The sequence below is a fragment of the Dromaius novaehollandiae genome, chromosome 23 (genome assembly GCF_036370855.1).
Source record: "Dromaius novaehollandiae isolate bDroNov1 chromosome 23, bDroNov1.hap1, whole genome shotgun sequence".
Classification (NCBI taxonomy): Eukaryota; Metazoa; Chordata; class Aves; order Casuariiformes; family Dromaiidae; genus Dromaius; species Dromaius novaehollandiae.
The window spans coordinates 6,900,922-6,921,613 of NC_088120.1; the positions used below are offsets into that span (position 1 = coordinate 6,900,922).

General features: G+C 50.7%; 1 protein-coding gene across 7 annotated transcripts in view; it reads right to left on the reverse strand.

The window, feature by feature from the left end:
* Positions 1-402: 402 nt before the first annotated feature.
* The window catches only part of PHACTR4 (phosphatase and actin regulator 4), a 70,228-nt gene continuing 49,938 nt past the window's right edge, over positions 403-20,692 (reverse strand). For all 7 annotated transcript variants that reach the window (XM_064524984.1, XM_064524982.1, XM_064524986.1 and 4 more), the window contains 12 exons: positions 16,091-16,267; positions 15,583-15,663; positions 12,212-12,376; positions 11,721-12,080; positions 7,782-8,361; positions 6,993-7,213; positions 6,385-6,535; positions 5,712-5,767; positions 4,690-4,751; positions 3,545-3,682; positions 2,776-2,852; positions 403-2,023 (listed from right to left, as the gene is read on the reverse strand). In XM_064524984.1, the coding sequence (XP_064381054.1) occupies positions 2,008-2,023; positions 2,776-2,852; positions 3,545-3,682; positions 4,690-4,751; positions 5,712-5,767; positions 6,385-6,535; positions 6,993-7,213; positions 7,782-8,361; positions 11,721-12,080; positions 12,212-12,376; positions 15,583-15,663; positions 16,091-16,267 (2,084 nt within the window). In that variant the 3' untranslated portion in view covers positions 403-2,007. The remainder of the gene's footprint in view (positions 2,024-2,775; positions 2,853-3,544; positions 3,683-4,689; positions 4,752-5,711; positions 5,768-6,384; positions 6,536-6,992; positions 7,214-7,781; positions 8,362-11,720; positions 12,081-12,211; positions 12,377-15,582; positions 15,664-16,090; positions 16,268-20,692) is intronic.

Consider the following 20,692-nt stretch of genomic DNA (forward strand, 5'->3'; position numbering starts at 1 on the left):
GCGCCGCCGGGCAGCGGTTGGCCGAGACCGCGCAGATGCGGCGTTCGATTGGGCAACGGACCCAGCGCGTGCGCAGTGGGAGGGCGCCGGGGCGGTGGGAGGGCGCCGGGGCGGAGGGATCGGCGCGTGCGCAGTAGGAGGGCGCCAGGGCTGAGGGGGGCGGCGCGTGCGCAGTGGGAGGGCGCCGGCAGCGCGGCCTCGCGCCGGGGTGGGGAACCGGCGCCGCAGGAAAAGCCGTTGGTTTTTGTATTTCCCGATAAACCCGCAGCCACTGCGTCATCAAGCTCCACGGAGAAGCGGAGGAGTTTAAGCATCCCCACCATCACCTTTCCCTTCCCCTCCCCTTAATTCACTTGAAACACAGCTCCCCACACCCTCTCAAAACACAGCCATAAAAACCAGTTAAAAAAAATCCTAAAATACTTTTATTCAATAATTAAAATCTGTTGATGAGGAGACAGATATACAATGCAATGATTTAGTCTACAGCCATATTGTACAAGGGGAAGCCACGAGGGGGAACACGCCCTCGGCCTTCTCCTCCACAGCCCAGCATGGCGGTGGCAGGGACAGGGCCGGGGACAGGGCCACACAGGCCGCCCCCGGCTCAGCGTCCCCTCAGGGCTGCAGCGAGCAACACCGAGGCTGCAGGGGAAGCGCAGGGGGACGCCGGACCCCAGCCCGGCACGTCTTGGCACAGCGCGAGAGCCAGGGCAGCGGGGGAGCAGCGCCGAGGGCCGGCCCACAGCGGCCCTTCGTGGCGTGGCGCGGTCAAGCGAGGAGCAGGACCGGCTCGTGAGCAAGACAAGTCCTCTCACCCCATAGCGCAGTCCTGCGACACCACCTTTCCTCTACCCTTCGTGGTACGTGGCATCTCACCCACGGGGCGGGTTTTGTGCATGATACAGCAGTGGCCTATACCAGAATTAAAAACCAAAACATTCAGGAAGAACCAGTAAGTAATCATTCTCAGTAGAGAGTGAATATGTTTTAAGGTCACTTTTTAAACCTCTTCTCCCCCCACATCTTCCACCCACACAGTGAAATGATCAAGTTTCCAGTAGGTTTTGCTGTAAAAAAAGAAAAGGCAAGTTTCACCCTGATCTGTGAAAGTAAAAAACATCACAGAGGAAGCCACAATAAAAAGAATTGACTACTATCACAGCTTCCCCAAATTAAAAAGTTCTAAAAAGGCAACAGTCATTTCCTGGTTCTGAAATTTGTTAAAGAAGCCTAAATATCTCAAGACAAAATCTGTTAACATCAGAGCAAGTGAGAGAGAGTGGGGAGGGAATGTTTTATACATTTAAAGGGGTTTTTGTTTTGTGTTTTCTTTTTTTTTTTTTTTTTAAACAAAAGATGCAGCATATGTTAATATCTATACAATTCCCTTCCAGGACAACAAACCATTGGTCAGTAGTGATTCAGGACATTAAGTACATTACAGAGACGCAAGCAAAACCAAAAAAATCGAGTCACATGTCAGTTGTCTGCCAGGTCAGCATCTGTGCAGGGTTTCTGTACACAGCTAATATACACACGTGCTTCCTGGCACATCCGCTTCTCCATTCCTCAGCTCTCAAACACCAGAGCTGCCAGGTTTTTTTCCTCCCCTTGATAAGGAGAAGGAAAATTAAAGTTTCCAATCATAAGGAGTATGTACAGCTGAGAACTGGGCCTGGCACAGTTGAGAAAGGGAGCTGGGGAAGGAACTGTTCGTTCACATGTGCATGGTCTCCCGGCAGGGATGCTGGGTGCCAGGAGAGGCGTATTGCTGAGCCGTGCGAGGTATAGTGTTCAGTTCCAGCCTGATGGCACTCGAGACACGTTTGTTCCAGTGAAATGCTACATTCAGACAGGAGTTCCCCTTCCCCAGCCGAGAGCCCTTTTCTAGGTATGTTTTGAAGGCAAATCTTGGAAGAGTCGAGGTTCACCCTCACTGAATTGCCAGGAGATGGACACTGAGAACTTTCAGTCCTCTTGGGTCTCTTGCTCCCTCTTGGAAGATTATGGTCGATGGTACCTAAAAGCCCAGTGAAAAAGCCAAGTGTCATCCTTCAAACTTCGGGTAAATGGTTACTAAAGCATTACAGATGGCCAAAAAAAATAAACTGAATTACATCTGAACTCTCAGCTCTCAGTTAAGCTGTTAACATAATAGGATTTCACCCCACCCTAAAAAGCTTTTCTGGTCTGCAAACACACTCATCTTAGCCAACACAGGGCAACTCTCAGGGGGGATAAAAGAATCATTTGGGCCACGATCCACTAGTTACTCTGTGGATATACCAGAGCAAACTACCAAGGTGTTTTGAGACAGACACCCACCATGCTGCAGTAGACCTCAGAGCATCTTACAAGGAGCAGTCTGACACTAACCCCATTTTCCAGGTGGAGAAGCTGAGAGGGAAAGCAAAATGCCTAAGGCTGTGGATTCTGCTGCACATCTCTAGACCCAAAACAGCAGACTCCAACTACAAGGTCACACTGGTTTCATATACACCTCAAACCAGCTGCTGGTCGCTTCTGAGATTACCGTATCAGAGTCCCAGTTCAGAGAAAAACCATCACACACTTCGCATCAGGTTCTCTTCCAGTCACCCAGGAACACCCCAAGGTGGAAAGGGACATGAAATCTGCAACCATTCCACCAGACATTTTTCTGAAGTTTTAAAGCTTGGCCTCTCAGCACTGCCCCAGCAGCACAGCTTTCCCAACAAGACCAGCAGGAACTCGAGCCCACGTACAGAGAGCAAGCAACGTATTCTCACTCACCGTGTGAACTGCTTGCTGTCCTCGTGGACTTCCATTTCACAGCTCTTAAACTCATTCAGTTCCTTCCGGATGGCAGCCTGCATGAAGGACAGCGCTTTTCATGTCCCACTAAGGCATATCACCCTCTCTACCCCCCCATCTCAAGTGAGCTCACATGGGGCAAGAAGGTGCTGTACTTCCACACCTGCTCAGGGCTGATCCACACCACCTTTCAGCAGTGAAGTGAAGGGTGAATGCAGTTTTGACAGGCAGGGCCGAGTCCCCCAGATCCTTTCAGTAGATGAAGGAGCTCACAGATTGCAGCAGCCTCCCCAGCTTCCTCAGTCAGCCCACGCTAGGCTGAGTTTAATCTGCCTCACCTCCTCCACACTGAGGGCTGGGCAGGTGGCTGGGGTGTGATAAGAACAGGGGATCTTCCCTGCCACCTTCTTGCCTGGGCCTGCCTCAGCCTGTGAGAAACCGCACTCCTCTGGCCCACGCCCCGTGCCTTGTATTCTGGTGTCACTTGAGAGCCTAGACAGAGGCCACACTTGAGTGCAGACAAGGCCCGTTCGGGCTCCGTGTTCCTCTGGAGGGAGCGGGAAGCAGGGCTGGGTACAGCTCGTGTAGGGGACAGGATACCGCTGGTGCTTGGCAGAGTGGTACGGCAAAGGGAAAGATGCAGAGGTGAAGCAAGAGGAACAAGTCTTTTGCTCATACCCTTTTTTTGCATGGAAGACCCCAATCTAGCTCTCCACCCCAGACCTGGGGACAGGACACTTCTTGTTACCTTGTCAGCTGGTGTTAGCTTTGTCCATGGCTTATCCGCTCGCCGGTCATAGTCTTGAGCATCTGTTACTTCCACATATTCATTAAATCTCAGGATCTTCCTGGCCTGCAGCTCTGCCACCGTAGGCCTTTGGCTAAGCTGAACACAAGTGAGGACACGAGTTAGTTTGCACCTTGTCCATGAAGTGGCTCAGGACTAAGCATCCCAAGCAAAACAAAGCCCAGTTCCTTCACTGGGCCTGAACCACAGATACTGCTAGGTCCTGCTCATGAAGCAGCCTGCAAGGGGGTAAGCAAATCCTCTTACAATCTACCTCTGACAAATCCTCTTAGTCCTCATTTGGATCACGAGGCTGGGCTAGGGCAGAACCACAGCCACATTCCAGAGGAAGAGGATGCCGCTGAAGGGTCTGGGTACCGCCACTGCAAGGGCGAGCCCCGCCTAACTCCTCTGAGCCAAGCCAGCCCACTTTCAGCTTCAACAGTGGCACTCACGCTTCATATCCACAGGCTGTTGGGAAATTTTCCCCAGCAGCGAGTAACACAGCTCAAACTCAAAAGGCCAACATTAACTTAGGTCAGACCTAGTCAGGTGGGACAAGTGGGATCAACATATTAGAAAACAGGGTATCTCAGTTTCAAGGCATGTTACAAAGATGCTTGGTATAGATTCAAAGTCAGACTTCTAAAGCCATGATTAAACATCCAACAAGTAGTAACCTGGACATGATAGCTAAAAACACCTGTTGTTCTGCTCAGCTTCTCCCAGGCTGCTGTTATTTTGGAAATGGATTTTGGTGAGCCTGGGGTGGAAGTCGTGGCCCAGTTTAGTACTCTGTTACACTATTACAGCCGGGCCAGTGCCAACAAACTTTTCTAGTGGCAGGTGACAAATTTAGTTCTCATAGAGCTTGTTGTGCTTGATGCCAGCTCAGATCGGTCAGTGCCAAACAAGGCCGCAGTGCCAATAGCTCACCGTTGTTGACAGACCAAGTTCCAAAGTCACTGCAGTTGGAGGGCACCAGGGACAATTACACAATAGCCCCATGACTTCACCCACAGCAAGGGACCTACAATGTGCTCAGAGCCACCATCGTCCCCAACAGCTCTGCCAGATGGCAGTCACAGCACGAAAGCCAGCACTACCTTTCTGGTGAGTCTGCGTTTGATCTCTCGCTTCTCAGCTTGACGGTCAGCTTCATTTTTTGCTGCCAAGGGAAAAATAATTTTTCCTTTAAGCATCACAGATTTTGCAAAGTGCTTTCTGGATTTGACTAGAGAAAAATAGCGGTTGTATCAACAAGCTATCTACACATCTGAAAGCTCACTTTGGTATGCCTGCACTTATTTATGGGCAAAGAACACTAACTTGATACCCTTACTGGTTGAACACCCCACTGAATGACAGTGGTAATATGGGCCTTAGCACAGCGTGAATGAGTCATTCTCTCCAGGCTTAGGTATATTAAAGATTAATGGTCATATTGTCAAAATATATCCAAGCCACTCTGCAAATTGAGTACAGGTTTTTAAAAATGCTCCTCCCCAAAGCCATTATAGTAGTAGTTTAAAGAGAACAGCAACACAGATAAATATTTTAAATGGAAACTTCCTGAACGGACATTTCCCTTTCGTCAAGCTGTTTGTTTAAATCTTTCGCAGGGCAAGGTATGGCCAAGAGAAACACCGTTCACTGAACAATGAACCACTCCTTTCTGGATGATACGGTATAACGCTGTAATGTCTGGACCACAAATAAGAGTCCAGCCCAAACAAAAATAGCTTTAATAGTCCTTGCTGTATAACTTCAGAGCAGGGTCTTAACCAGGCTCCCGTGTTCACATACTTTCCCCTGAAGTGTCAGACAGGGGACAGGTAGTACTCTTATATGATGCTTTGAACTATATTTCTTGGTACTTTTTCTCTAGCTTCTACCTGAGAACTTGGAAGCAAAGCCAGCCCTGCTAAAGTCTGATCTTATCCAGAGCCGGTTTCCGATGGCAACAAGGTACTAGGAAATTCAGTGGAACTGCTTTACTGCAACGACATAACCAAAGCACAAACCACCATCGCTGCTATTTTGAGCACCTGGAGTAAAATGTTAATGGGAAATAAGGTATCAACTATTTTGTTTTAATATTTAGGACCAATAAAGAAGCATTACTCACGCTGAAGTATGTTCCTCTGCTCCAGTTCTTCCGCTGTCGGTCTTTGACTCAGTCGCCTAAAAAAGAGCAGGACAAGCGTGTTATGTTTTATCTGGTAGGTAGGGGATGAAGAATACAACTGCCTGGTTTGAGTGCATTGGAGAACTGTCTCCACCCTCCTCATTCACCAGTCGAGATCGCTGCTGTTCTGGTTTTGATTCTCCTCAACTCAAACAGCTGTTCACCCACTGGCAAGGTTGGCCTTGCCATGGCCTCTCAACAGCTTAGGGGCAACTTCTCAGGGAACTCGAGCAGACAGCAGAGCCCAGTCTTTCAACCACCCAAGCTTAACCCACCACCTAATGCACTGGGACTCAGGCTGCATCTCTCCACATTCATATGCCGTCCACAGTTACAGTAATAATGTACTTTGAGATTTTTCTCTCCCAGTCCATTTAAGGTCTGGGAACAGAGGTCTGCCATGGGATATTGCTCAACTCCAGGAAAAACTTCCAGCCGTTATAACCAAGGGGGAAAGGCAACACTGAGCCTTTGTTTCCCACAGCCCTGATCTAGCAGCATTGCCCAGCCACTTGTCATGCTCCAGCACAGGCTGCTCAGATGAGGCAACTGCTTTGTCCAATCCACCCTGAGGTTGTGCCAACAGCTCAAAATCCTCCTCTGTTCTTTGTACCTGATCAGTGTTGTCCCGATCTGGTGCCGAATTTCATTCCACTCCTCCTTGCTCTTCCGAGGGAAGACAATCTTTTCCTCGTGCGGGGCAGTTGAGGTCCCCAGCTTCATAGCTAGCGTGTCTTTCCTCTTCACTTTGTTAGCCAGCGTGCCTGTGGGGAGGAAGAGCAATGGGATGAGACTGAAGACTGCAGTGCCCAAGCGTAGCAGCGTAAGCCACACGCGCCCTGCAGTCCTGCTCCCCCAGGGCTTGCTTTCCAAGCGAAGCACTGCAGCTCCTGAGCTAGCAGGAGCTTGTCACCACAGCAAGAGCTAGAGTTCCTCCGTGGTGCTCACACGCTCAGCTAACACCATCCCACCTGAAGGATGTGATGGCACAGGCTATCGCAGGAGCCATCTGCAACAAAGGTGCGTGTGTGTGTGTGTGTGGGGGGGTCTATCTCAGAGACAGAGGTTTGGCTGCTAGAGCTTTTGCCAAAGTAGCAAAGGAGGACGTGGTACATCACAAACCCAAAAACCAGCTGCTTTGAAGACCCATGTGAACTAGCTCTTTGATCCAGATCTCACTATAGCAAAGAAAAAAAACCAGCTGCAATGTCAAGGCCTTACTGTTATGGCTTTCGTCATCTTCCTCATCCTCATCATCCTTGTACAGGATTGGCCCCTCCGAGTCAGAGTCGCTCATCCCTTCATCTCCCTCCTGCTCCTCTGGGAGGGCCTGGGGTACCAGCTTTGGGATGACCGTGACAGATGGCACATCTCCAATATACACACGAGGGCCCGAACTCTGCTCCTCCTCCTGCTCATCTTCCTCTTCCTCATCGTCTGGACTAACGAGAAGCGCATTATTAGATCTCTCTTCCCAAAGCACAAGGATGCTTGCTGGCTGAGGCAGTGCTGGGGCAGGTTGTTCGCAGAATCAAGCAGTCCTCTCACCACCCCCCCACTCCGGGACCTGCAGGTTCAACTATGTTATAATACAAGGCAGTCCTTTTCCCACTTCTGTTTTGCAAAACTGAAAGGTTAAGCAGGCCATGAATGGAAGAAATCTAAGACTTTCTTTTGTCTTAGTACGATTAAAGACAGGCCTAGATTCCTGGTATTGGCTTCCATTGGTACTCTGGAGCATGTTTGCTGTTATAAGCAGTAAAATCCCAGAACCAGGGCTAATTTCATGGGGAAGATGCACTGGACCCTTAAGAGATTGATGCAGAGATTCAGCACAGGCAAAATGATTTCTAGACTGTGGCAACAAGCAGCATAAGAAATAGCCCTGCCCATAACCCTTTTGACCATCAGAGCCTTACTCCGATAAGCAAGAACAACACCAAAACATCAGAGCCTGGCACGACCCACAACGCTGCTAAATGCCACCACGCACGCGCAGCAGGTACTCACACTTTCAGCATCTCGATGGTGACCGGCAGGGACCTCGTCCGGCCCAGGGTGCCGTTGTCTTCCCCAAAGCCATCGTTCTCGAAGAGCAGCGAGTGAGCCCTGTGCGAGCCCTCGGCAGGCGGCGTGACAGGCAGGGGACTGGCCAGAGCCTGCTGGATTCGGATGTGCAAGGGGATCTGCAGCAGCCGAGGCAGCACGTGAGGTTCGCCAAACCCCTGCTCTGCCGCCCTCTTCGTTGCTTCCAGGGACCTGAAGTCTTCAGGCGGAGGAGGAGTCTCTTTGGGCAGGTCCAGGGAGCGTGGAGGGTCCAAGGCAGGGGTGGAGGCAGGCAGGGGGGTGCGTGGAGGCTCAGGCGGTATGTGCGTGGGCAGCGGCGGCGAAGGCGAGGGTGGCGGGTAAGCAGGGGCCACGTGCACGGGCATCGGGGCAGGGCGGTTAGCCGTCACTGTCCTCTCGCTCGGGGGCTTGGAAGCGAGAGCTGACTCTGAGCTGTTGTTGGGCATGAGGCCTCTCTTGGGTGGGAGGGGAGGGGAAGGCTTAGACAAGCCTGTACCACTATTCATTGCTTGAGAAAGTTCAGCTGAAAGAAAAAAAAAGAGCAACTACAATTAGCAGTGGCTTCACCCTTCAGCATGGAAAAAGCATGCCTAAGTACTCAGGACCAAGCAATCTGCTGCTTTTTCACTGGAACAAGGTGCCAGAAATAACCAGGTTGCCAACCTCTAGTTTGTCCTTTCTGCAGCAAAGGTAAGACTCAGGAGAGCAGCCAGAAGCGAGCAGGCCGGGAGAGGTCTGTGCATCCTGCTGCTTTGGAGGAAGAAACAGCACCAGCCCCGAATGACGGCAGATGGAGCTCGCCCAGACCAGCACGCGGCCTTAGCCAAGGAATGCAGGTATGTAGGGCACTTTACGGCTGTATTTACAGCATCAGTCTGCAAAGGAATCCGAGACATCCAGGGCACCCCAGACTTCAGTTGTGCTAACAGATCCCTTGCACATTAAAACAAACTTTTGGGGAACTCGCACTTGAGGGCAAAAGTCAGCAGCACTGCGAGCAGCAGTGTACTCTCCCCGTTTCTGTTCATCTAAGAAAACCTTGCTGCTAGCAGCTCCTGCCGAAGGATGAGGTTTTGCTCTTCTCCCTGTGCACTGTTCCTTAAGCCCTGTACAAGCTTATCTGCAGCTACAAAAAACCCTCTTCCAAATCCACATAAGAGCTTTGAGTTGGAGAGGGAGACACAGGGACCACGGCATAGTAAGGAAAACTTCTGCAATAAGCAATCCTACCCCTTGCTCCTAGGGAAGAAGCTGCACCAGTGAAGACTGCTCTTGCTTCAAGGGTTTATAGTCTTTAACGGTCATATAGTGATGGCCTCTTCAGCTCCAAAAGTCGTTTTCCCCTGCTTAAAGGGGGTCAGATTTATCGCGCATCTCATACAGAGCGGGTTTCGGTGCCGGGGTTGCGGCCCCCAGCGTGGAGCCGGGAGGAATCTGCGATCAGGCACCACAAGAGGGTGCTGCAAGCGGGGAGCCTTTCACCGAGATAAGGCTGCATAACTGGAGAGAGGTGGGCGCATTTTTGAGATGTTTGGCATTTTCGGACTTTCCCCTTATAGATCAAGGGTTAGATTGTGCAAAACGCCGAGTGCTCTCGGCTCCCATCGTCATCAGCACAGAGGATTTTCAGTATCTCCTCGGCAGTGCTCAAAGCCTGGCGGGACCAGGCTCAGAGTCACCTTTAGGTACTGATAGACCAATCTGAAAAGGAACCAAGTAGCTGGCAGAAGGATCAGGAGACAGAAGGGCTGGGTGCCATTGAAGGCATCCTCCCGAGCTGGCCCGTCTCCCTTCAGCGCGATAAAGTCCCAGTGCACTGAGTGGCACAGCCTCTCGTGACCTGCCACCGCAGCACGGGACGTTGCTCTAACATAGGCTGCATTAACCACAGCTCCCGAAATCTGTCAGCAGCACCAAGCACCGGGGCTGCTGCCGAGCTCACGGCCATCAGGAAAAGCACTGCTTGCCCTGCTTGCTTTTTCAGGGGGCTGCAGATTAAACACCCATTCCCCAAAAGCGTTTCCTGAGTCTCCCCTGCTCGGAAGTGACATCTGAGACCGGCAGCACGGGAGCCCAGGGCAGAGAATGGGTGCAGAGGCAGAAGGCACCGCTACGTTTGCCTCGCCACGTGCCAGTACGTGGAGCATGTATAAAAGAGCTTATAAAGGAGCAGACAGGTCATTTCAGCATCAGTACTTTACTGCAGGTCTGCAGAGAGCTCCTGAAGCCAATTTCACCGCTGCCATTTATCCGCACGACAAAGCGAGGCTTGCACAGCAGTGACAGCACGCATGCCGCAGTCGCAGCCCTGTCATGCCGAGGACACGCAGCCCTGCGGAGAGCCGCAAAGCCTCTCTCTCTGCATCTGCACTCTCATCCAGGAGACAAAAGATGGGCCGGCTGCTCTGCTCTCCCCCCCTCCACACCCCGACAGCCGCAGGTGCGCCAAGCCCGGCCCTGCATCACTGGAGGCAGAGGCAGGCTGGCTCTGAACACGGCTTTGATGGATTGCTGTCTTCAGCCACATTTTTTACTCTGCAAGCACCTCCTGCAATTAGCACTGGGGCATTTCAAATACCATCTGTGATGTGTGCAAGCAGCTTAAAGAAAACAAGAAAGTATTTCATCGGGTGCTCAGGCATGGTCAGACTAATCAAGCTGGTCTGGCATACACGAGCATTTAATGCCATATCAAGGTCACTTGCAAAACCTGCTAGAGCATGAAGAAGCCCCACGCAGAACAGAGCGACGCGGTTCACCCTGAAAACAGTGGCCCTGGCTACTTCAGACAGTAACTCGCACATGATCTGAGCTTCCCCCGCTGCAAACCACACCTGTGTAACACCTCCGGTTTCTGTGATAACGCTACAGACATCTCCCATCGATCTTCCCAGGAACCTCCCTCCTAGTCTGTACTAGCCTCCGCTAATCCAATCCACAGATAAGCAGGAGGTCTGTGAAATAGGAACAGGCCATCGACTAGATCTGAGTCGTTTGTCTCGCTCACTCAAGAAATCCTGCATCTTTAAGGCTCCCAAGAATCTTAAATAGAGCAGGGACTCATTCGGCTTTAGGAAACCCTCCCAAGCTCTTCACCTTTGAAAAGTTACAGTTAAAAAATTAAATGTCTTGCTTCTAAGTGGGAAGAATCAGCTCAAATTATGCTTTATTCCATTTATCCATGGGACAAGAATTAAGGAAACTTAGGAGATCAATAAAGCAGGACCCTGACCACCTTAGAGAAGGTGCCTGAATACGAACCAGGGAAGTCTTAATTATCCCTGCCAGCTCCAGGCCTCTCTGCTCTAAGTGGAAACCTCACGGCCCAGCAATGACAGCCATTATGGAGGTTAGTTGTGATGTGAGGGTGGGTGGTTTTTTTTTTCCTCCCCCTCCCTCCCCTTTCTAAAACCAGCTAAAAATATCAATCCCACTGACCATAGCCTGGTGAGGCAAAAATCTCAGTACGCCATCCATCAATCCAGGCTGTCCACAGCTGAATTCCAGCCCTCAGTGAAACACTCAGAGACATCATCTCAAAACCGACAGGGAAACGCCTTCCCATCTCCCTGCACCGCTCCCGTCCCTGCCGGAACCGGCCAGGCATTCCCTCCTGCAGGCAGCTGCTGGAAACGCGCACGTTTGACAGATTGGACGGCTCATGGCAGAACGCTCCGGTAATTACACTGTCCTCGGCACATGGCTGTCCTGGCTAAACACCGGCAGATCTTCTGAGTCCAAACTGGACCGTTTTCATGACAGATTGTCAGACTACATCATACTAAAAAAAAATCTGCCCTTACAAGCAGGAGGGAATCTCACGGCGAGGGCTCCAGAACATCCCAAGGCACAAGCGAAGCAGCTTCAGCAGCACGCACTTACCTATGACTGAGGTGCTATTTCTGTTCACAGGCTTGGGCGGAGGGATGGGCGGCTGTTTGGCAGGAGCCGTGCTGGTTGTACTCGTGGGAGCAGTAGTGTTGGCACTGGCAAGAGCAGGGGGCAGAGTCCGGGGGGCCGGGGAAGGGGCAGCTGGGGAAATGACTGTCTTTGCTGCCACGGGGGCTGTGGAGGTGGACGCAGTTCTCGCAGGATTGCTGGCAGGGGCAGGATCCTTCACCTGCGCTTCATTTGCCTCCTGGGAAGTGGAGGGGGGTCTTTTCGGAGGAAGCAGAGGCTGTCTGGGGACATGCGGCTCCTGAGGTGGCTCCAATTCTGCACCAGGATGGCTGCTGGAAGAGCCTGCAAAGCAAAGACAGCTGAGTTTAAGAGACTGAAGGGCCCAGAGAGGGGATGGAAAAGTCAGAAGAAAAATCAAAGCTGGTCCTGCAAGAATACGAAGCAACTGGTCGTGCAAACATCTGGATTCTTACCCTGCCTTTTCTTTGGTTCCTCAGCAGGAACAGGCTTCCCGAGGCTTGGCGGCTTTGTGGCCTCTTCCTCTTGGCTGGTCCGATTGCAAACCCCAGGACCACCGATAGGGACCGTGTGGCCATTCTTCAGTGCAGGTGGGTCGAGCTTCTCTGGTTCTTCACCATCTGCAAGGGGATGGGAAGGGAGAGAAGCAAAAAGAAAAGTCAGAAGGCACGAGACAGAGGACACACAGCTGAGCAGCCTGAACTGCCATCAATCCACACCAACTTCTCTTTGGTTTGTGAAACAACTGGTCTTCAGCCATCCTTCTGCAGAGGAGGGCACAGCAACACCAACTCTAGCTTAAGCTGACCACTCGATTTCATTACCAAGGTGCAAAATAGTACAGTGCTGCATCCCATCAAGTTTTTTTTTCTTCCTTTTCAGCAGCCTCTTAACCTACCACCTACATTTAAAAACTGTAAAACTAGTATGTCCGATGCTATGCCACAGCCCCAAAAAGCTGTAATTACAGTTAAGCAAGAAGCAGATTGCTCCAGCCACTTCCATATCCACTCACTGTAAGAGTGCACACAAATTCTCTGCCACAATACAAAAATCCAGCACTGGCCAAGCAATCTACTGGACATGCAATGATAGATTTTAACAGTCTTGCAATGAATTAGTGCACTTCTATTTCCCTGTTTCTGCCCTGCATTTGGGACAAAGATCAGTCTACCCAAAACATCCCAGGGTGAGGAAGAGGCATTTCCTCACTTTTACCTTTGTTTGGATCAGATGTAACCACACATCTCCAGAATCTGCCGTACTTCACCTCTACTATTTCTGCTCTTGTAGATTCTAGTGTTAAGATCCCCAAACTTTAGAAGACAGACTTCTCTTTTCCCAGAGATAACTCTTTTCAGTCGTGCTACATCACGCTTTTGAGAGCATTTAAAGCCCTAGCCACAATGAGGAAAAACTCAACTATTCTCTACCTCCTTAATTGCCTTGACAGGACAAACTCTTGAAGGTGTTATTTCCAGAGTCAGAATCAGCATCCACTCTAACAGTGCAATGCACATTTTGACTGTTTGGTTTCAGGCTCCAAGGAGACTTTAGGAGATGCATCACCAGTCTGATTAAAAATCCTTAGCATTTTCATCAGCCTACCTCCTCTCAGCAAGTTCTAATACACAGCATCATGGGTCTCCCCAGCATCAGACCCTAGCGCTTTTTGTTGCTCTGATTTTTGATGATTTATTCTGCTGCCCCTTTTCTCCCACCCCATCTCCCAGCAAAGAGCTTCCCTCACCTTCCCCCAACCTGGTGTTATTCAGAAGCCAAAAGCAAACATGCCACACTGAAAGCTCCTCCTGCTTCCACTTTTGCAAAACTTGTGCTGGTTCCTGAGAGGAGATGGAAGAGAGCTCTGCATCACTGAATTAGCTGCCCTTCCCTGAAAGGCAGGATGCAAAGACAGCAACAAGAGGGAATTTCCTCCCCAGCCAAGGCTGAAACTCAAGAGATGAGGTGGAGCTTTTTATAGCAGCAGCAATTGCCTCTGGCTAGCTGAAGTCTTCAGCAAGGGAGACGGAAACAGTACGCTCCAGCTTTTCCGCAGCCATTCGAGACCTTGTACGCCCTTCTCTGGCACAGCCCAAGCACGGTGCTCCTGCTGACCTTCTCACTCGAGACCACCTTCCTCCAGACTTCAATTCCAGTGACCTCCTTCAAGGTGAGGACAGTCCAACGTGACCTTCCTCACTTACTGCGTGCCCAACACAACCTGCCTGTCACCAGCCCAGACAGCAGCAGATAGATGGCCTCCTCTCCCAACTGCGCTGTGTTTGAAAGCCTCCGCCACCCTCCTTTCCTACCTCTTTCCTCATTTGTCTCAAAGGATTTCTGGCTTTTTTTTTTTTCCTAAGAACTTGCCTAAGAAAATTAACTGGCCTTGGAAGGGCAGGTTTTAGAATTACAAGCAAATACAATAACCTACCACCACTGTCTTGTGACTGCTCAAGTGTCTTAAAATCGTAGAAGCAAGGGATTAAGATAATGTGCTTTTTAATCTAACCCTCCTGACGATGCTGATTGCTCCCTCGTACCGTGGGTTTGCACTTTGTCCAGATTATAACCATCTTCTGTTTCTCCAGACCATCTCTCTAAACCAGATCAGATGACTTCATCCAGAAAATAATTCCACCTCCCAGCCACACTTCTGTTACACCCTTGCAGTTTGGAAGACTCTCCTCTGACACCCCTAGCTGGAAGTTTGTTACACGAAGCCTTTGATCTGTCTTTCACAGTTTCATCCTGTGACCTCGCACTCTTTTCTACCACAGTGAATTCCTCCTTCAGCCCAGCATTTACACCCTCAGGTAACTGCAGATGGCTTTCATCACAGCGAGGCTGCAAACAACCATGTGAGACTTTTCTTCTGTTTTGCTTTCAGTGGTTTGGTCTGAAAACCACTCTTTCACCTCCACTTTTTCCTCTTCCACTTTGTCCACACTTTTGTTAGAAGAACAAACCCTGAAGTTCGCCATTATGTTATGGCTGCCTCTGCAATACGTCACTGAGGTGCAATTATACACTGCCGTAAGGCAAAGACCATGCCGCCATCAAAATGGGCGGCCTGCTCTCCCACCATGCTTCCCTGCTCCCTCCCTCGTGCTAACATCACCCAACACGCAGCCAAATCAAGCCAGATGACAAACTGAAAGCTTATTTCGGCAGAGTGGACCCAACTCGCCAGAGACACCACGGATGACAAAGCAGGAGGGGACTTCGACAGCAGTGTGCTTTGATAAACTTACAGCAAACTGTGACCCCATACCATGAAGCAACTTACCTCTAACACCTGGAGGAAATTCCCCTACCCAGGCAGCTCAACCACCATCACTTGGTTTCTTTTTTCCCAAACCTTAACACCTGAACGCCAAGGCCAGAGCCTGCCCTGCTAAGGTTAGGGTGCAATCAGAAGCGTGATCAGAACAAGCCAGAGACCGAGTGCGACAAAGCAGCTTAGGAGGACAGGAGAAGGCAGCTAGACTGGGACAGGTACAACAGGGACATGACAGAAGTGACACACGGAACACCCCTTCCCTCCCCACCGGCAGCAAAGATGTGCAGACAGGCACCGCGTTTTCTTAGGAACATCTCCGTGGCTGAGCAGGCTGCCTTCCCAGGCAGGCGCAAAAGCCAGACAAGGGAGCATATTAAGAAGGGCAAGACAAGTTGAGAGGAACAACATTAGCAGGGAGCCTTTAGATTTCTCCCAAAAAAGAATGGCTGCAAGGCGAGGGGGAAAGAGAGGGAACACATCAGAGGCAGATAGCTACACAGAACACAGGTAGGTGGAGGATAAGTTGATTTGCAGACTCACCCTGCTCAGGGTCTTCCAACAGAACCCCTCTTTTTACCAGCTCCTCTCTTGGCTTTCGCATAGAAATCTTTCGTTCCAAAACTGATATCAAATTGGAAAAAAAAAGCACTCAGAAAACAGGGCAAGCTAGAGGTTCAAGAAGAATAATTTTTAAAGGCATCATTTGGAGAAATAAAAAGGCTTCAAATTTCTCTTTCGCATGGATTAAGAGGAGGGAGGAGGGACTGCACGTTCGGGCCTGTGCTTCACACTAGATGGGCGATCACAGAGCAAACCCTCCCTCCCCGCAGCTGCTTGGGGAGGTTCCCTCCGAGAAAGGAATGTCGCTTCTTTGAAAGTACGTCTCCACGGCAAGGTGTTTCTGGTGAGATTGCAGGTGCCAGTCCATCACCAGCAAATCTTGGTTCTTAGGCATTCAGGCTTGTGACAAGCCGTTCTCATTAGCCCCACAGCTAATTGCAGATTTCCTGAATGGAGGAAGGGACTCCCGCCCAGCCCGTGACTTTACCTTCCGAAGTCTCCTTAAATTTGTCGCTGCTTTTCTTTTTCCTCCACTTCCAAGGCTTGAAGATCTTGCCAAAGCTCGAAAACTTGCTTTTCCTCTTTGTAGGGGGTGTCGTGTCACCGGATTCCAGGACGTCCACCCCCATGCCGGCATCCGTCGGCGGGTGATCCACTTCTTCAGCTGCACAGAAAAGAATACACGAGTCACCCCTGGGCTGCGGAGGACGGCTGCCATCTCCCACCAGCCCGCCCAGGCACGTGTGGAACAGGGACACACGTTCATGCAAAGGACGCAGCGAGACTCCATGCCTTCACGTCACCAGCCAGCAGCTCGCGTTAGCTTGGGGAGAGGAGAGTGGCGTTTGCAATGTTAACAGTGCAAAGGGTAACTGATAAAAAGAGGCTTTCTAATGAAACAAGGATTAGCTCAAATTGGCAGTGTTATAGCTTTGCCAAAGGAACACACATCACTTTGTGGCCATTTCTCATCTTCAGCTGGAAGCAACTGTGCTAGACGCAAGTAATTACACGAATACAAATACCTTCCAGACAGCCGAACGGCGGATTTCCATGACTGTCTACACGCGCTGAAATTACCAGCCCCATTACAACAGCTGTATGTGCTAGGACTAAGCCTCACTGATTTTTCTCTCTATAAATAAGGCCAGCAACGCTGGCCAAGAGCAACAACGACACAGGAAAGCAACACAATGCAGGCCTGCGCTCCACCTACTGCACTCGAAGTCTCTGGAGAACAACAGAAGGACACAGAGGAGGGAAGGGACACGCAGAAAAAAACCATCTGACTTAACTTCAACAGAGCAGCTCATAAAGAAACGATCTGTTATGCAGAACTAGAATACAAAACGTTAAGCTGGTGACCATCAATTCTCTCTGGCCTGCCTGGTGCTGTCATTTGATGGAACATAAGGGAACACTTACAATCAGCAGAATCCAGCAATGCCTGCAAAAAAATTCGAGTGCACACAACCTAAAGTGAAGGCAGCTGGTGGCCTGCTTCATGGTCTTAATTTACAGACCCAGAGTCCCTTGGCTTCAGCACTGCATAAGGCAGGACTGCCCAAGCTCCATGGAAGCGCTCAACACCGAGAAGAGCGCCCTGAGGCTTTCCACGGTCCTGCGATGTAGTTGTGCCAAACACTACATACCTCAGGCTGAGGTGGAAATTGCACCGTGCATCTTGCTTTTGAGCCTCTAGGTCAAATGTTTCGGAGTTTGCAAGCCTTCTGGGATCACAAAAGACCTTTCAGCCTCAAACAAGCCCGTATGACGCGCCGGCAGAAAAGACAACACCCCCCAGGCCACACGGCGAGTTCAGCCAGGAATCCCATCTCCCGGGGCCGAAAGGTTGGAAACGGAGTTTTATGGAAACGCCATTTTGCACATACAACAAAAAGTTAATAACATATCTGTGCAATCATACAAATATCCACCAAGGATACAGATGCAATGTGAAAAAGCAGATTCCCAATGTGGAGAAGCTCAGATTCAGCATGGGGAAAGACAAAAAAGGAAAAACCCCGCTGCTGACTTTTGCAGGAGCTCGCTCTGAAAGCCTGCAGCATTTCCTAGCGTGAAATTCCAGCCCCGGCCTCTGTCCCCGAGCAGCCTCAGGCAAGCGGGCTGCTCCTGCGCACGCCGCACAGGCAGACCCCAGTTTCTCCATCTGAGCAGAAATGAGATGGAGGATCACTGTGGCAACACAAGGAAAACTGGAGGATATTTAGCAAGAGGATCTAGATCACACGGGAGAGGTGCAGTCTTCAAGTGATGGGGGAAGAGAACCACCTGGCCAGGACTTAGGTTTCTGGAGGGGCTGCAGCAGCAAGGAAACGCTCTCCTGCTGCTGTGCTGGCTAGCAGGGAAAAAAAAAAAAAATACTTTCAGAGATGACATCATGGCCATTTCAGACTTCACCTACAATGCACGGCTGTCCCAGCTCTGCAAACCGGTCTCTCATCTTGCTCACTGGACTGCACAGATTTCATGCAGTAACAGTTGGGGGGTGGTATTTTTTTTTTTTAATTCAGCCCCCTAACAGAAAGCTCAATTCACTCAGAACCAGCGAAAAGCTGATGCCAGTCAACATTTCTTTGTAAAAGGAAGATCATTCAGCACCTGAGCTGCTACTTAAAAACCTGGCTTCCCAGCAAGGGAGATATTTGGTGGCAAGTAGCACACAAGACATCAGTGCTAATTTGTGATTTTCTGCTGGAAAAGGGGGGGAGGGAAATGGCATTTCAAGCTCCCAGAAACCCGAGATGAATTGTCTAGATGTTTAGCAGCACTTTCTTCAGGGGCTAGAGCATTAGCCCTGGCGTTGTACATGTAATTTTAAAAAGCAGTATTCACTTTGTTCAGCAGAGCGTTCCCAAAGTCTACCGGGCGGGCAACACCGCTTGCCAGGCACAAGCTGTGGACTGAATTTGGAACCCAAGTGCCACAAAAAAGGTGTTTCTGAGGCTACTTTGAGCGTCCCTCACCTGCCCAAAGGCAGTGACAGCCCCGATGGCGGTTGTACCAAGCTTGTCTCATGTATCCCTCATTGGAGCTGCTCTAAGGAATGTGACTTGTGCTGTCTGCCAGCCGAGGTTGCTTAGTGCAGCACCAAGCAAAGTTATTAAAAGAAAACTCAACCATCAGGTCCACGGATTAAGGAACGAGACCTCCGCAAGCTGGGATTTCCCCACATCCGATTAGAGGGAGAAGCGCAAGCACTTCCCTGCCACAGCCACCTCGGAGCAGCCCGGGAGAAAGAACGGGCATGAAAGGATGAACCGAAACTGAGAGACACTTGATATCCCCGAATCAGCAGCAGCTAAAAGCACAAAGGGGTTGGGGAAGCCCAAATGCAAGTTTTATTCCACGGGGGAGAATTTTTCTCCAGCTTTGAGTCCAGGCCTGGCTGTCAGATCAAATACCGTCTCAGAGTGGAGCGTTTCACACCAGCTACCTGAGCACCATAACTCCAAACATCACGCAGGTTAACGCCAAAGCCAGGTTTCACTATAACGTCCCACGATATCCAATAACCCAGTTCCTGCTCCTCTGCCATGCTACTCGGTCAGCCGTGCTATTGCAACCGTTTGTAGCTTTGTACTGTGAGTCAAATCTTGTCCAACATGAAAAAAATCTGCCATTTTTGCTGTTTTAAAAATCAGTTCCTTCCCCCAAATCAGCCATTCAAGAAGGGGAAGCAAATTTCAGCTACTGCTTCCTAGCACAAAATCACAGTCCAAACCATTTTCACGATCCTTTTGCTTTGGGTAGAATAAAACTCATTGCATTTTACTAAACAGTGTGAACATCCCACTGAAAACACCAGCCCACCAGGTGATACCAGTGCCGTGAAAGCAGTTTCCTTCCTCTTGCCACCTTCATGCGACGTGGGATTCATTCTGCCCAGCTCTGCAGCCCTGACTGCGTCCAGGGGAGTTTAATGCCGTGATCTCCTCCGCAGCACTCTTCCCTTTACCATCCATAATTACCATGCAGATACAGACATTTGAGATAGTCTGTTATGATGCAATTATCAATTACATTTACTGCTAATGAGCGGGTGGATCAGCAGCTCTAGGTGTGCTCTAAAGTGATCTGTATTTTAAGCAGCCTCACTGCTCAGTGATCGCATTCGGTAGTGCACGTCCTCCCTCGGAAGAGGGCCTCCCGATCACAGCCCATTTTCAGCTCAAATTTCCCCAGAGAACGGTGCAGAGGGGACATCTCCAACCCAAGCTGCCCCCGCTGCCGAGGGCGTCTTGACAAGGCGGATCCGCGGTGCCTCTCCTTGTTCTGCTCTGCAAGGTACAGGAGGTCCTTAAGCCGTTTTGCAACACAAGGCAGAGAGTCCCTCCTTACCCAAGTCATGCACGGGGAAACTGTGCTGAGAAACAGTGCTCTGGGAGGGAAAAAGAGATTTTCAGGGAACCATGAGAAGCGTTAGGAAGCTGATATCCTAGCCTTGCCGAGGCCTCAGCACTGACACTGCTTACCTGCATGTCCAAGAGACCAACCTCACCTCCGCTGCTGGCTCCCAGGCTGGACAGCCAATTTAAAGTTTATGGAAAAGGTTAAACGAGGTCACACCGGCATGGGTGAACCCAGCCGAGTCCTCGGCAGGAGGTCAGAGCTTTCAAACAAGCAGGTCTGCGATGCACCCACCCCTGCCAAAGAACGACCTTGTTTAACCGTTCTGCAGAAGCTGCGGGGAAGCGCACGTTTCGGAAAAGTGACCCAAAAATAGGGAAAGTCACACAGAGCCCACTGTGTCACCAGCAAGCTGCGCTCAGCTTAATGCACTGCTCTGCAGAGCCCGGATTTGGGAAAGACTCCGGAGTAAAGAGTCTCCAGCGACCCGAGCGCATCTCCCCAGGCAGGGGCCAGCGTTTCGCCTCGCGGGGACGGCCCGGGCACGGTTCCTGCCGTGCCTCCCAGACACGTCCTCCCGCTTGCAGCCGGCGCAGGAGGGAGGTGCTGGAAACGGGCTGCTGTCCCCAGCCAGAGCCCGCTGCCGTTTCTGATCTTCCCGCGCCCCGACGCTGCTCCATCAGAGCGAGCAGGTGAGCTGGAGCTGTCAAAATGGCAG